At 43.5% G+C, this 17,181-nt stretch overlaps 1 protein-coding gene across 1 annotated transcript in view; it reads left to right on the forward strand.

The window, feature by feature from the left end:
* Window positions 1-17,181, forward strand: part of LOC130357175 (interferon-induced GTP-binding protein Mx1-like) — a 46,396-nt gene that overhangs the window by 24,215 nt on the left and 5,000 nt on the right. Inside the window, exons 3-13 of the mRNA XM_056559699.1 lie at window positions 805-995; window positions 2,184-2,321; window positions 3,409-3,563; window positions 3,680-3,818; window positions 5,026-5,224; window positions 5,526-5,604; window positions 8,987-9,109; window positions 10,716-10,860; window positions 12,040-12,198; window positions 13,609-13,685; window positions 14,991-15,239. Of these exons, the coding sequence (XP_056415674.1) occupies window positions 806-995; window positions 2,184-2,321; window positions 3,409-3,563; window positions 3,680-3,818; window positions 5,026-5,224; window positions 5,526-5,604; window positions 8,987-9,109; window positions 10,716-10,860; window positions 12,040-12,198; window positions 13,609-13,685; window positions 14,991-15,239 (1,653 nt within the window). The 5' untranslated portion in view covers window position 805. The remainder of the gene's footprint in view (window positions 1-804; window positions 996-2,183; window positions 2,322-3,408; window positions 3,564-3,679; window positions 3,819-5,025; window positions 5,225-5,525; window positions 5,605-8,986; window positions 9,110-10,715; window positions 10,861-12,039; window positions 12,199-13,608; window positions 13,686-14,990; window positions 15,240-17,181) is intronic.

The raw sequence follows: 17,181 nt of genomic DNA on the forward strand, positions 1-17,181 counted from the left end.
ATGTGTCTCCTTGCCCTAACAGCTTCTAACAGAGTCAGCAGTTTGAAACGTGAATAACTGCTGACAAATTCCCTGTACATGTTTATGGTGCAGCCATCTTGTCTGACCTGCTAAAGAGATGTACTTTACAGCAGTAATGGTGTAATGTCCAGCTTAAAGGGGTACTCCGCTTCTTAGCGTTTGGAACAAACTGTTCCGAATGCCTGAGCCGGCAGCTCGTGACATCATAGCCCTGCCCCCTCATGACGTCACGCCCCGCCCCTCAATGCAAGTCTATGGGAGGGGGCGTCACGCCCCCTCCCATAGACTTGCATTGATGGGGCAGGGCGTGATGTCATGAGGGAATGGGGCTATGACTTCATGAGCTCCGAGCGCCATCTCCAGTGTTTGGAACAGTTGTTCCAATGGCTGAGCAGCGGAGTACCCCTTTAATGAAAAAGGAGTTAATCTACTATTAGGCATTATCATATATATATATATATATATATATATATATATATATATATATATATATATATATCTGAATTCCCAGGACAACCCCTTTGAATAAAAGGTGGCATAAAAAGTCATATACATACTAGGTACCTCCCTTACACTGCATTGAGAAAAATCAACACAATAATCATATAAATTTAAGATAAAGAACCATGATAACCCCCCCCCCAAAAAAAAACTAAAACAAAAATAAACACAGCTTCCGCTATGCTATCTATAATTAAAACTATAATTTAAATGAAATGTTATGCGATATGCAAGGAAATGTTATACAGCCCCATAAAAACATATACATTTTTGTATCTCTAGAATGTCAAGCTACTTATATGACAACTATGAGGAGAAGATCCGCCCATGTATTGACCTCATTGACTCCTTGAGGTCACTTGGGGTGGAGAAGGATCTGGCGTTACCTGCGATCGCCGTGATCGGGGATCAGAGTTCTGGCAAAAGTTCCGTTCTAGAGGCTCTGTCTGGAATCACACTCCCTAGAGGCAGCGGTGAGTAAAACGTTATGATCTAGCACACTGATCTAGAATACAGCATATAGTGCCCACGTAACACTGCCATATTGTTCCTACATAATACTGCCTTTTCATGTCCAACTAAAACTGCCATTCAGTTTCCCATATAAAACTGTAATACAATGCCAAAATAGTATGGCCATGCAGTAAAATAAAGTAAGTAATATTACTATAAAGTGCCCAAATAATACTGCCATATAGTTCATACACAATACTGATACTCAGTGTCCTAGTACAACTAATTTTCACGTTTCCAAATAATATTGTCAATCCATACCTAAATAATGTCAACATTAGTGTTGCTCGCGAATATTCGCAATTCGAATATTATTCGCGAATATCGCATATTCGCGAATTCGCGAATTTCGCGAATATAGCGCTATATATTCGTAATTACGAATATTCGTTTTTTTTTTTTTTTTTTTTTTTTTTTCACAGTACACATCACAGTGATCACCCCTCTCTGCTTCCAGCTTGTGTGGTGTAAAGAAGGCTGTAATACTACTGTGTGAGACTGGCGTGCGAACATTCGCATATGCGAAAATTAGCATATGCTAATTTTCGCATATGCGAATTTACGCGCGCGTTAATTTTGTATATGCCAATATTCATTTATGTAAATCTTCGCATGCGCGAAAATAAAACGAGAATATAACGAATATGCGAATATTCGCAAATATATGACGAATATTCGTCCATATATTCGCGAATATTCGCGAATTCGAATATGGCCTATGCCGCTCAACACTAGTCAACATGCAGTGTTCAAATATTACTACATTTAGTGCCCACACAAAACTGCCATATACAATGGTTCTTACAGAATACTACTATTCAATGTCTGAATAATTACACTATAAATGACTATACAATACCTCAATGGAACATTTAAATAACACTACCATATAGTGCCCACATAACATTGCCATATATTTCCTAAGCAATAGTGCTATTTAGTGCCCAAATAATATTGCCATAAAATGCCAAGTCCCTGGGCAGTAAAGGTTTATATACTCCACTCATCAGGTGCCCCGGAGTTCTGGTCCTTTTGGGGCCTCAAAATGAGTGTTTTGGGCAATTGCTTGATTTGCCACCCCATAAACCAGGCCCCATATTCACTTGAGCCCCAGACATTTACCTTTCACTGTCCTCTTATTTTTGCAGGTATTGTCACTCGATGTCCATTAGAGCTAAAACTTATCAAAGGTAAAAGGGATTCAGAATGGCGGGGGAAGATCAGTTATCTGACCATCAACCAGGAGCTGGAGAAGCCTATAGAGGTGGAGAAGGAGATCATGAAAGGTGAGTGATGGGAACTATGTCCCTACAGTACCCCCTGATTTTCTCAAAGTTCTTGGTTCTACAAAGATGATGGGTGTGTGATCACTTGATGGGCCATCGGCTGTCTGGGTATGCTCTTGTTACACTCTGCGCTCCGGCCACAAGCTCCGGCCGTGAGCACAGTGTCCCGGAGTCCCCATCTGCCGGTGGGGCTGGGATTCACATTGCGGGGACGCGCCCCGCATGCGAATCCCAGCCCATCACTCACCTTGCTCCGCTGCCAAGGTGTCTCAGCTCCAGAGCGCGCGTCGCCATATCCTAGGGTGCGCGCTGGAGCTCTGAAATTTAATGGGCCAGTGCGCCCATAATTAGTGTTTGCACTGGACACCACATTATAAGTCCTTACACCTCCCACACTTCCCTGACGGATCTCCAGTGCCCCTAGCCTGAGATTAAGCGTTCCATTTTGCCTGTTGCCTTACCCGTGTATCCAGACCTTCCTGCCACATTATTTGACTCTGCACCTTTTCCGCCTGCCTTGACCTTCTGCTACGTTTGACTACGCTATTGCCTTATCCATCGGTTCCTCGCCTTGCCCAGTTACCTGTGTAGTCGAGCCGTGTCGGGGGTAGCGACCTGGGTGTTGCCTGCCGCAACAAGCCCATCCTACCTTGCGGCGGGCTCTGGTGAAGACCAGCGGCACCTTAGATTCTGCTCTCCGATACGGTCTGTGTCATCAGCCACACAGGTTAGAGGATCCACATCCATCTCTGTTACAGCTCTGATTTTTACATTTGCATCACTGGGCTAGATGGACCTCCTGGGCCTCTTTAGACCTCAGGGCATAGATGCCACCGCAACCTCTACATCAATCACTCTACATCAAACTACTGGCTGACTGGAAGACTGATTTATTCTCATATCCGCCTGGTACACTTCTGTAGACTAGGAGTAAAGGTACTAATGGTGGTCATCCCAGTATATTATATAACATGGTCAGTTCACTACATAAGTGTGGAGATCCAGTGGTATCATCTGCTCCGAGTTAATTTTGTTTTTCAGGTAATATTGTAGGTTCTAACACAGTTTCTATTAATTTAATATTTAGCTCAAGATGCAATGGCCGGTCCAGGTCTGGGGATCAGCTCTGAGCTTATAAGCCTTGAGGTGGTATCTCCTGATGTTCCTGACCTGACTCTCATTGATCTCCCTGGAATTGCTAGAGTTGCTATAGGGAACCAACCAAAAGACATCGGGGACAAGGTGAGGCATCAAATCCCAGTCAATTCTCAAGTCCCTTAAGAAAGCTGGAATTTCTTATATTTATATATTCAATATAATTTCCATTGTTTATGGGATGTCCAAATGTATAATTCCAGATTAAAAGGCTCATAAAGAAGTATATTGAGAAGCAAGAGACGATCTGTTTGGTTGTGGTGCCCTGCAATGTTGACATTGCCACAACTGAAGCACTTGAGATGGCACGAGAAGTGGATCCAAGTGGAGAGAGAACATTGGGTGAGTTTCATATCATGTAGCAGCTCAATGAGATATATTCAAGAGTGTATAAACTATAATGCAGCCCATGTAGAAGTCCTGTAAAGGGCCTCAGCTCAGTTTGGCCCCATTCCCTTGTCTATTGGTGGTGTTAACCAACACCAACATTATTAAACCAGAGGATCACTACACCACTTGTACCGACCATGGATGGGTATGTAGAGTGACCAAGAATTAGGCCTGACCTGGGGCGGTAGTCATGTGGTTGAGATAACCAGCACCTGGATACCAATCTAGATTTATTTTTGATATTGAACTTTTACAAGATGATGGTCTGGCACATTGGTGGTCAGACATTATAAACCTTATTTTGGACATTCTAACAAGGCCCATGTATAATGTCCCAGTACAGGATATACTCCTGTACAGAACTTAGGTCAGGTTGAGTCCCTCTGTGTCCTAGGGGCTCTCCTGCAGTGTCTCCCCCATAGTAATATATATAGTGTTATGTGTGTTATGTATTAAGGACCTTTAAGGACCTTTGAGTTAGTCACATGATAATGTGTTCACATGATGTGTTTGTTACCCAGAGAGCACCAGCTAACCAGGTGACCTGCAGCTTGACCTATGGGCTTTTGGCTCAGCCCCCCTTTATAAGAGGGGCAGCCATTGCAATCCCTCTGTTGATCCTGAGGCACAGTAAAGCCCAGACGTCTCAGAGCCAGTGTCCAGCACACCTGGAGGCCTCAAGCCTAACCTACAGCCACATGTCAGTAAGTCAAGTCATCTATGTCTGCTGTCACTACCTACAGACAAGTCAAGTCTATAGTCAAGTCTATTATAGTCAGCGTGGCTGTCCTAAAGTCTGTCAAAGTCACTACAAGTCCCAGCAAGCTGCGAGGTCCTTCTGTGTTACTGGCCACCTTCTGGGATCCTGGCCTAGCTGTAAAGACTATTGCCATCTGTCTACCTCAGTAAAGCTACCGTTAACCCTAACCTGGTCTTGGACTATTATTGCCCTGCCTAACCTTGGGATAGAGGTACTACCGTTCAATGTGGTTACCGGGAAAACCCTGCCCTGGCGTCACAAACATTTAGGGGTTAATAACACCTGCCACTGGGCTACAACATCTGCCCCATACACCTACACCTTTACACCTCGAGACACCACTAATGTTTTTCAGAGATGATCCTAAAGGCCATTTACTTTCTTTTTCTGTAACTCCAGGAATCCTAACGAAGCCAGATTTATTAGACAAGGGAACCGAGGAAGACATTGTTAACATAGTAAACAATAATGTCATCCACCTGAAGAAAGGCTACATGATTGTGAAATGTCGAGGACAGCAGGAGATCCAGGAGAGATTGTCACTGAAAGAAGCCATTGAGAAGGAGAAGGACTTTTTCGAAGATCATGAGTTTTTCTGGTCAGTCACTAACAAGCTCCTTGTTTTCTTTATGACTGGGCTACGGGGTCTATCCATACAGCTGTTTATGGTATATGTACTCTTATTTACATTTATTGGCTACAAACCTGCGCACTCAGAAGTGGATATAATTGTATCCAGTCTAGACAATGCTCTGTGAGCTAAATAACCTGGACTCCAGGCAGCTCAAAGCAGGCCTAGCTATGTACATGTTTGCAGACTGTGGATGTATATAGTACAGTGTAAGGTATGGTGTTTATGTTCATTACATATGATCATATACTTATTTAAATCAATACAGTGACCTTTGGAAGGAGGAGAAGGCTACCATCCCATGTCTAGCTCAACGACTCACAACCGAACTGGTGGAGCACATCAATGTAAGTCACCGGAACACATCACGATCATATCAATTATCAATAGTAATATATTGTTACCTTGGCTCACTCTAGTTGTCCAGGAAAATCTGTGCCTTTCTGATGAATGGGACTGGTGCACGGAACTTGCTGGGCATCGTACGGTTGCCTCTGTAACTCTACCACCCAACGTAAGCTGCATCTCTCCGCACCAATCTTTGTCGAATACTGGACTTACACTGTAATTGTCCAAATTAATAAGGTGGTTGCTGCTTATCAGTAGAATAAAGTGGCTATGGTGCTTCTCGACTTTCTAAGGGGTCCGCATGGTCAGCCCAGTAAAGTCAGTCGGAGACAATACTGCTGCCCGACTATGCACGGTGTAGTGGGGATCACACCAGTCAGAAGTTAGGATACATCATTAATGTCTATACTAAGACAACACTCTTTTAAAGGGGTACTCCACCCCTAGACAAAGACATCTTATCCCCTATCCAAAGGACCTCTGTGCAGCACCCGGCGTTCTTTTAGAACGCTGGGTGCGGGCGGCGGGAGTCTTGACGTCATGGCCACGCCCCTCGTGACTTCACATTATGTCCCCTCAATGCAAGTGTATGGGAGGGGACGTGGCGACTGTCATGCCCCCTCCCATAGACTTGCATTGAGGGGGCGTGGCAGTGACATCACGACCCCCGCCGCTCGCTCTAAGTGTTCTTGGCCAGAGTCTGTTACCTGTCCTGTATTTCACAACAATTTGGTTTTAAAGGGGTACTCAATTGGAAAACAAATTTTTTCACCTATTGATTTGAAAATATTTGTTTTCCACTGAAGTACCTCTTTAACCCCTTAAAGGGGTTATCCAGGAAAAAACTTTTTTTTTATATATATATATATATATATATATATATATATATATATATATATATATATATATATATATATATATCAACTGGCTCCAGAAAGTTAAACAGATTTGTAAATTACTTCTATTAAAAAATCTTAATCCTTTCAGTACTTATGAGCTTCTGAAGTTAAGGTTGTTCTTTTCGGTCTAAGTCCTCTCTGATGACACGTGTCTCGGGAAACGCCCAATTAGAAGCAAATCCCCATAGCAAACCTCTTCTAAACTGGGCATTTCCCGAGACAGGTGTCATCAGAGAGGATTTAGACAGAAAAGAACAACCTTAACTTCAGAAGTACTGAAAGGATTTTTTAATAGAAGTAATTTACAAATCTGTTTAAGTGCCAGTTGATATATAAAAAAAAGTTTTTTCCTGGATAACCCCTTTAAGGACCAGGCCATTTTACACCTTAGGACCAGAGCGTTTTTTGCACATCTGACCACCGTCACTTTAAGCATTAATAACTCTAAGATGCTATTACCGAATATTCTGATTCTGAGATTGTTTTTTCGTGACATATTCTACTTTATTTTGGTGGTAAATTTTCATCCTTTTTTTGTGAAAAATTCCAAAATTTCATGAAAATTTAGAAAATTTAGCATTTTTCTAACTTTGAAGCTCTCTGCTTGTAAGGAAAATGGATATTCCAAATACATTTTATTTTTATTCACAAATACAATATGTCTACTTTATGTTGGCATCATAAAATGGACATATTTTTACTTTTTGAAAAAATTAGAGGGCTTCAAAGTAGAGCAGCAATTTTCAAAAATATCATGAAAATTGCAAAATCTGAAGGGACAGATGTTACAGAACTACAACTGCCAGCATGCCTGGGCAGTCTAGGCATGCTGAGAGTTGTAGATTGGCAACATCTGGAGGGCTGCAGTTTGGGCACCACTGTAACAGTGGTCCCCAAACTGTGACCCTCCAGATGTTGCAAAACTACAACTCCCAGCATGCCCAGACAGCCTTTGGCTGGCTGGGCATGCTGGGAGTTGCAGTTCGGCCTTCCTAGTGGTTGCCACAGTAAAAATCACATTACTTTCAGTTTCATTTCTCCCCCCCACCGTCGATTCCCTACCTGAGCCGGGATCTCCGGTGAATATCTGCGATGATTGCCGGGCCCCACGAGTCTTCTCCTCCAGGTACCGGCCTCCATGTTCTCCCCCCCGTTCTGCCTGACATCCAGGGGTGGGCAGAACGGTGGGTTTCCATGACAACCCACCGTCCTGCTCTGCCATTGGTCAGAATCAGTTCTGACCAATGGCAGGGGATGGGAGGAGATCGCAGCATTGCGACCTCACTCCTACCCTGCAGGATGCTGGGGCATGTCACTCACATGTCCGAGCATCCCTATTTTCCGGGGGATCGGGTCACCAGAGACCCGATCAGCCCGGAATAGGAGAAAATCGCATGTCTGAATTGACATGCAATTTTCTACGATCTCCGACATGCGGGGGTCCTGGGACCCCCCTAGGCATTTGCACGGCATGCCTGCTGAACGATTTCAGCAGGCATGCCATTCCGATCTCTGCCCGGAAAACGCCATGACGTTGTGGGACGTCATTGGTTCTTAAAGCCCAGGGTGCCATGACGTTCCACAACGTCATTGGCCCTTAAGAGGTTAAGGGGCACCGTGTAATACTTCATATCTCCTGTGGGGGAGCTGCAGGAAATTGAAAACTTGCTGCCTGGTTTCCCTGCAGATTATACATCAGGAGGACACTATGACCAGCTTAAAGAGTACCTGTCACCAAATAAAACTTTTAATATAGTGTTCCCAGTCACTTGCTTTTAAAATTATCAACATAAATGTGTTTAAAATGTAATTAAAAAAAACGGCCACTAGGTGGCTCTGTTCTGTTCCCTGCCACAATTAATACAGTGAGTTCGGTCTCCTCCCAGCCTGGCAGGAGGCCAAACTCAGGAAGTATTTCTCTGCACTGAGCATGAGTGACAGCTACACAGAAAGTGAAAGCTCCACAGATTCTCATAGAAAGCTGCACAGACTGAAACCTGCACAGAGCCTGAAGTCTTCTATTTATCACAGCACTGCAATGTGAGGGCGGAAGTGGTCCCCCAGCAGGCTTCAGTGATATCATGCCTGCTGGCAAAAGCCCACTTTCTCCTGTGAGCAAGAAGAAGGGTAAGATACACAGTTTTTTAAAGCTCTGGATTTTTTTAAGGGTTGGAGGAGTGTTAGGAGTAGTTAGGGGAGATAGCCTGAGTTAGTTTAAAACAGTTTATTTGGTGACAAGTACTCTTTAACGGACATGTGCTTTATAGCTTTTATGTTATTTTTCTGGGAAAGATGGCACAAACCAAGTTTTTTCTTTATATCTCGAAGCAGGACAGACCAGTCCTTGTAAATGATCCCCAGTTACTTTTACTCACAAGGTGAGACTTCCCAAATTCTCAACAAAACCCCAGAGGTATGAAAGGGTATTGCATTTCAATGATGGTGGCATTCTGATACAGTACAATTTTCTTCATTTTTACAGAGATCACTTCCAACATTGGAGGATCAGATTAAAACCAAACTTCAGGCCACAAAAGATGAGCTAGAAAAGTGTGGAAGAGGTGTCCCCGAGGATGAGAGCGAGAGACTGTCCTTCCTGGTGGAGGTAAATGATGGGAACTCATATCTAATACAGTAACCCCCAACATGCGATGGCCCCGACATATGATAAAATCGACATACGATGCTTTTATATGTCGGGGCCATCGCATTAACTGCTATTCGACAGCGCAAAATGCTTAAGCTGCTGTCGGATAGCAGTTAAAGCATCCCGGGCAGGTTCGCTTACCTATTCCCGCTGCTCCGGGTCCACTTCGGGATCCTCCGGCATCTTCTGTATCTTCTCCAGGGTCCGGGCCTCGCTTTCTGGCATCGTTATTACGTCACTACGCACGCCGTGGCGGCACAGCAGCGTAATAACGTCACCAGAAAGCGAGGCCCGGACACCGGAGAAGATGCGGAAGAAGCCAGAGGATCCCGATGAAGAAACCGGAGCAGTGGGACAGCATCGGGAGCCCCTGGGACAGCATCGGGAGCGGTGAGGACGTGGTCCGGAGTGGCGGGGACAGGTGAGTATAACTTCCTATAGTTTACATTGCACGGATCCCTCAACATACGATGGATTCGACAAACGATGGGTCGTTTGGAACAAATTACCATCGTATGTTGAGGGACCACTGTATACCTATGGCTAAATATACACTACTGTTGTGGCTTGTTGAGAACGGTCGTTATAGCTCTCTTTTTTTTGGCTTTAATGGTCGTTATTTTGGCGGGGCACAATGGGCAACAACGGGTCCTGATGGACGCCATTATAGTCAATGGAGTCTGTCGGGCGCTGTTGTTTTGTAGCAGGAGAAAAAGACGGCGCAAGCAGTATTTTTTTTCTCCCGCTATTCTCCCCAGGGGCCCCGACGGCCGTCACACTGACGTGTCATAATGGTATTGTGAAAGGGGCCTGAGTTGGGACCATGACTGGTGATGTCAGGCTCTATATAAGTTTACTCAGTCCACCATGTTTGCTCCCAGAGGTGGCGTGTCTACTGTACTAACCCATAGCGGCTCTGTATAAATCCATTCTATACAAATGACATGTGATCAATCAATCCTGCAGTCATGATCCTTAAAGGGGTACTCTGGTGAAAAACAATTTTTTTCTAATCAACTGGTGCCAGAAAGTTAAACAGATTTGTAAATTACTTCTATTAAAAATCTTAATCCCTCCAGTATGTATCAGTTGCTGGATGCGCCACAGGAAGTTCTTTTCTTTTTAAATTTATTTTGACTGTCTGACCACGGTGCTCTCTGCTGACACCTCTGTCCATGTCAGGAACTTCTCCAGAGCAGGAGAGGTTTGCTACGGGGATTTGCTCCTACTCTGGACAGTACCTGACATAGACTGAGGTGTCAGCAGAGAGCACTGTGGTCAGACAGAAAGGAAATAAAAAAAAGAAAAGAAAAGAACTTCCTGTGGAACACACAGCACCTGATAAGTACGGGAAGGATTAAGATTTTTTAATAGAAATCATTTACAAATCTGTTTAACTTTCTGGCACCAGTTGATTTAAAAAAAATATATATATATATTTTCCACCGGAGTACCCCTTTAACCAAAGTCTTAGAATGATTCTACTGCTGAACAGATACACTACGCATATATAAGTCTTCTACAATATCTGCTCTATTTTTATAAAAAATGTTTATCTTAACAGAGAATTCAGCAATTTAACCTGGACATTGCCCAAGTTATTCAAGGAGAGGAATCTGTGTCACTTACAAAGACCCCCAAGCTTTTTTCCAGAGTTCGGACGTTCTTCAATACTTGGCAAGGGGAACTGGATGATTCTATCAGGAGGTGTAAGTAATATTTATATTATTGTTATTATTATAATGTCTGATATTTGTCTTTATTTGTATCCATAAAATTGTAAAGTGCTGCTGAATCTGTTGGCGCTATATAAATATTATTATTAATAACGATAATTGTAGTTCAGATGGTGTTATGTATTGCAATATCTCCAAAAACTTTATTTTGTCAACTGTAGGTACAAAATAAAGGAAGAATGGTTTATTTCTACAGTGGGTGCAGGTGTATAAAGTGCTGGAGGGTAGGGGGGGGGGGGTTCCATACAACACATGTAAAAAAAGAAAATGGCAGCAGCACACTTGGTCAACAAAAAACGTGTCCCCCCATCCACCACGCGGAGGTGGCCTCATATCGGATGGGACCCTAACATTCACTCACCTCAGGCTGGGTGACATGCCGGATCCACTAACAACCCAAAAGCCACCTCCTGTGAAATAGGGGAGGGGATGCACGGCTACAGAGGGAGCCACTCCCAATTGCACAGCAAAAAAAAAAAAAAAATGTAGCCAGCACCTAAAACCAATACAGGGGTACAGCAGCGTTTTCTTTTTTTTTTTTTTTACATGTTTTGTACTTGCCTCAGCAGCGTGCACCCGTGTATTGGGTTTAGGTGCTGGCTACATTTTTTTAATTTATTTTGTTTGTTTTTGGGGTCCATACAATGCTGGAGATGGAGGGGTGTGCACAGTGCTAGAGAGCAGAGGTTTTGTGAATTCCAGTCAGGTCATGGATCTTTGAAAAGCTGGGTTGTCTTTATTTTCCCCACAATGAGTAATTTTTTCTCGTAATTTTTTATTATTTATTTATCATATTTTATTTATTTTTTACTCTTCATTTATTTTTTTATTATAATTTTTATTTATTTATTACTTTTTATTTTATTATTTATTAATTATTTATTTTTATGTTTATTTTTATTTATTTTTTATTTATTTTTTTATTAACATCTTTTTTTTATTTCTACATTTATTTTTTATATTATTTTTATTATTATTATTATATTTTTTTTCAATTATTTTATCTTTTTATGCTACTGGGCTGGCTGCCCGGGCAACCACAAGCACAGAGGTTGGGGCCTGGTGCTGTCTCATACACCCTTCCTAATATATATATATATATATATATATATATATATATATATTTATCATTATTATTTTTTTTTTTTTAAGTTAACGCTGTGCTCAAAGATGAAATTGAAGAATTTGAGAAATTGCATAGAGGCAGAGAACTCCCAGGATTTATTAACTATAAGACATTTGAAGCGATCGTGAAAGAAAAGATTGGAGCCATGGAAGACCCTGCCAGAGAAGTGCTGAAAACTGTGACGGGTAAGAATGTCACTGACCATGTGGGCGATAGGCTGGGGCTTCATGGTTGAGTTAGTGCAGTGTTATATGTGGCCTGGGTAAAGCTGGCTTATACATATAGGGTTGGTATTTATCATTTTTACCTCTTGTCAGTTCTTTTTACTTTGGTTTTTACAGATGTGCGCCAAATTTATCATTTGGCGCGTGTCCTTTAGTAACTTTGGCGCATACCATATTCGTCATTTTGGTATGTGTGTTTTCCATGTCAGAATATTGTTGGCAGTGATTTGCGTCAAACATGCGTCAAAAAACAGGCAAATTGGCACCGAAATACAATTGGCGCAAATTATAAATTACTGATCATTGCAAAAATCATACACAGGACCATCAAAATCCTAGCAAGTTTAGAAAATTACAGTGAGAGAATGCGCCAAAAAAATTTGCCAAACATACGCAATAAAAAAACACATAAATCCGTTGATAAATACCCCCCATAGTTACTATTTATGCCTCTATAATTTTATTCATAACATTTATACTTGAAAGAGGACACCCTAATTTATGCATTGAGGGTCTGCCCCATGACCCAGGGCCTCCATTACCAGCATTAGTAATAGATGTGTAACTGTTGGTGGGGTGCTTAGGCAGTCCTGGGCGCCACTTCATGGAACAATGACGTCACATGCTCCCGGTGGCCCACATGGTACTCTACCTCCCCCCATTACAGGCAAACACAGTGTACTTGTTTGTACTGCCCCCAGCCCACTGTACTGCTCCGGTCTGCTGAAGACATCACAGACTCCGGTCCTCCGTATTTGTGCCTACCTACAGAGGGGACCTACCTACAGGGAGAAACTACCTACAGGTGTCCTACCTACAGGAGCACACTACTAACATGGGATCCTAGATACAGGTTCAGGAACACTGAGAAGAAAAAATGCTGTTGTTCACTATGATTCAGGGTCTGATTTTCAGCTAGGGAGGGGCGACCTATTACTATGATAGGTCTTGTAGAAAAGGGTGCTTGGTCCCAGGGGTCGGGGCTCTTACAGTTTGAGTAGGTACAATAGTCCCCATTCAATAAAGGAAAAACAGGAAGTCTGGGTGATACCGTTTGAGCCAAAAACTTCAGAACAGGAAGTGATGTCAGAGAAGAGGAAGTAATTATTGCAACTTCTGCTGTACAGACCAATAATGTGCATTGGTAATAGTCATTGCCTTTGTTAAGGGCCTTGAAAACGTTTATGGTCCACAGTGAAGGTATTAATAATATTGTGTCTGTAATATGTCACTTGACCTTAGCAAAACATTTTTTTTTACTAATTATTAATATTTAGCCAGTCTTTTCCTTCATAAAAAAAATACACAGCTTCGATTTCCATTTAATGGTAATAATATTGTTGTTTTTTATTTTTTTTATAAAATTTTTAGACATTGTACGAAAAACATTCAATGAAATTGCCTTGGAACATTTTCACAACTTCAGTAATCTATGTAAAGTTACTAAGGTAAGTGATGTCATTTTATTGGGCCAGTATACCTGTGAACCAGTTAAGCTTAGTCTCTGTTCATATGACATTTGAGCACAATGTTTAAGGTGCCCGTAGACTTTTATTAATCCCAAAAAAGTGTACAGCAGATGGAAATAAATTGAGAATACGTTAAAGGGGTACTCCGGTGGAACCCTTTTTTTTTTTTTTTTAAATGAACTGGTGACAGAACGTTAAACAGATTTGTAAATTACTTCTATTAAAAAATCTTTATCCTTCCAGTACTTATTAGCAGCTTTATGTTCCAGAGGAAATTCTTTGCTTTTTGAATTTCTTTTTTTGTGTTGTCCACAGTGCTCTCTGCTGACACCTCTGTCCGTGTCAGGAACTGTTCAGAGTAGCATAGGTTTGCTATGAGGATTTTCTTCTGCTCTGGACAGTTCCTGATACAGGCGTCAGGTGTCAGCAGAAAGCACTGTGGAGAAGACCAAAAAAAAATTCAAAAAGAAAATAATTTTCTCTGTAGCATACAGCTGCTAAAAAGTACCGGAAGGATAAAGATTTTTTAATAGAAGAAATTTACAAATCTGTTTAACTTTCTGGCACCAGTTGATTTAAAAAAAAAAAAAAGTTTTCCAAAGGAGTACCCCTTTAACTGCAGTATTCTTTTAAAGGAAATCTGTCATCAGTGTCACCTGCACTAACCTGTTGGTACAGACAGACAGTGAAGGTGACACTGATAACAACTGTACTTACCTTGTCTCGTTCCATGCTGTCGTTCTCCGGCAATCCTCTTCGATATCTTCAGCTGCGGGTCCCACTTGGAGCATGGTCGGAACTTAGTGACCCAGCTCCAAGTCAGGCCCACAGCTGAAGATACCAAAGAGGATTGCCGGAGGACAACAGCAGGGATTGGGCAAGGGGAGTCTTCTTCAGTAGCAGTGTTATGCTTTTGAGCACATAATTGTACATTTTAATTTTGTAAACTAGTGCATAACCTTATATATATCCACATAAACTTCAGTTGCTATTCTTCTACCCAAACTTAAAGCTTCCCAAAATCCCTCTGTAATATTATATTATATAAAACCTGGTTTATGAGCCTGTTTTCCCACAATAAAAAAACAAAAGCATAAAACATAGGTAATATCAATTTAACCAGCACGGGTGGATATTCCTCAAAAAGTGCAAAGAAATATAGGGGGTGAAAAATAGAAAAAATGATTGACCAAAGTGGACAATCCCTTTTAGGTAGGAATCCCTTTAAAATCCCTTTTAAGAAGCCGATGCTTTTTGAGCTCTATCTTTTTTTTTTGCTTCTAGACTAAAATTGAAAACCTGAGACAAGTGCAGGAAGATGCAGCAGACAATCTTGTCAAAGTCCAGTTTTTGATGGAGAAAATGGTCTATTCCCAAGACAAATGTTACAGATATGAGCTTGAAACCATCTTTAAAAATAACGCTCCTCAGGAAAACACTGTTCTGTCTATGTATGCAATCCATACAAATGTGCTTGACCTCTTCCAGTGTTCTGTCAAAGAGATGACCCATCATGTAGAGGCGTATTTTAAGGTAAGGTTGTTAGGAAATGTATTGCATCTATGTAATTTCTGCTCAACCATGATTATCTGATCCCTATTCTTATCCTCCAGTCATCACATTAAGGTACATCGACGACTAAACATTTTACCCTGCCCATAATTAGTCCATAAGTGAATAGGACCGATAGGACACATTGGGTGAATTTCCCACATTTCAGATTCACTCTGAAAACTTAATCTTACATTTTCTTCTATATTGGTTGAAACTTAGCTGAATTTGTTGGTTATGTAGACAAAACTGTCATATATGTCCTGGAGATAAGAGCCAAAAAGTATTATTATGTAGAACTACTAACTTGTAGCAGCTACTAACAGTCTCTAACCACTACATATCCATTCATCAGGAATGGTTACTGTACTTTTGTCTCTTAAGAGGTCTCTGAAGCCACGATCTCTGAAGCCACTATCTCAGGAGGCGGAATCTATCTGGGGGGCGGAAGTGGGGGGCACAGTCGGCACGTGGCCAGAGAAAAAGTTGGCTGAAGAACTTCCTACCTGATGTCGTCCATTGATGACCTGCTGCAGAGGGTGAGAGAGGAGGCCCTCTGGCGGGGTCCCAGGTGGCTGAAGGAGCAGCTGTCCTCTCTTTCCCCTCCTGCTGCGCTCCTCGCAGGGGAGCCTGGGCCCCGGTCCAGTGGGCGGCGCTCTCGCCCGCTTGAGCGCTTGTCCCCTGAGTCCTCCCCACACTCCTGGTGTTGGTGCGTGAGTCCTTCAGGGGCTTCCCTGGCCCCCTCTGCTGGCCGTGCTGGCGGATTGGGTCTGGGGGGTCTGGGAGGCCTCCGCTGATGCTGGGTTTGCTGTGGTGCCGAGGGGCCGGCGTGGAGTGGATGTGGCCCGCGGGCGGTGGGAGGAGCCTAGCACGTCTGGGGTCTGTTCCTTGGAGAAGATGGTGGCCGTGAGCAGGCTTGGCGGAATCCTGCACGGCGCTCTGTGGCTGTACCCGCTCCCTTGTTGGGGGGGGGGGGGCGGTCTGCATCTGGCCCGGAAGACACTCCCCTGGTAGTGGCGGCCTCGGGCACGGGTGGCGGGGTGCGTCTGGTGGACGCGGCGCTAGGCGAGGTGTACGTCTGCTTTAAGGGCCCCTTGGGGACGCACCTCAAGGCTGTGGTACGGGAAAAGATCTGGAAGAGGGAGTAAGTGGATATATTTTCCCTACTGCCTCTTGAGAAATTTAATTTGGATAAGGTCCGGCCAGACGAGGGTAAGCGGATGGAGAAGGTAGAGGAGGGGGAGGAACGTCTGCGGTATCGGCTGATACCGCGGACCTTCTCGGATTGGTTACAGGCTTTTGCAATCCTGGCCAGTGTAGTGGGGGAGAAGTCGCCGGAGTACTGCTCCGGTTTGTTCTGCTATATGGATGCTGTGGGGGAGGCGTACCGGGTCTATGGGGGGACGGCGTGGCTGCGGTACGACAAACAATTTCGGCAGTGTATGGCGGTGCGCCCTTCGCTCCGCTGGGATCACAAGGATATAGGGCTGTGGATGTGGCTTATGGCGGCTCCTAGGGGTGGGGGAGGTCTGCAGTCCTTTCGGGATGGTGTCGGCGGTTCCGGGGTCGGAGGAGGACGGTTGATGGGGTGGGGAGTCTGCTGGCAGTATAATGAGGGGAACTGCAAGTTTGGAGCAGAGTGTCACCTCGGGCATGAGTGCTCCGGATTCAGGGGGGGGGGCAGCGAGGGGGGGGTGACAGGCATGGGAAGGGGAGAACTGGAGATTTTGTACCCAAATAGGGCGGTGCTGGAAGTGCTGCGACTTGGTTTTTTGGAAGGTTTTTGTATTCCGTGTTCAGGGATGGCGCCTTTGGGGGGTGTTGTGCGCAATTTGGTTTCGGCATTGGCCCGGACATTGGTTGTGGAGAAGAAGTTGCTTAAAGAGGTGTCTTTGGCCAGGATGGCTGGGCCATTTGATTTTCC

Source organism: Hyla sarda, chromosome 2 (genome assembly GCF_029499605.1).
Source record: "Hyla sarda isolate aHylSar1 chromosome 2, aHylSar1.hap1, whole genome shotgun sequence".
NCBI classification, from domain to species: Eukaryota; Metazoa; Chordata; class Amphibia; order Anura; family Hylidae; genus Hyla; species Hyla sarda.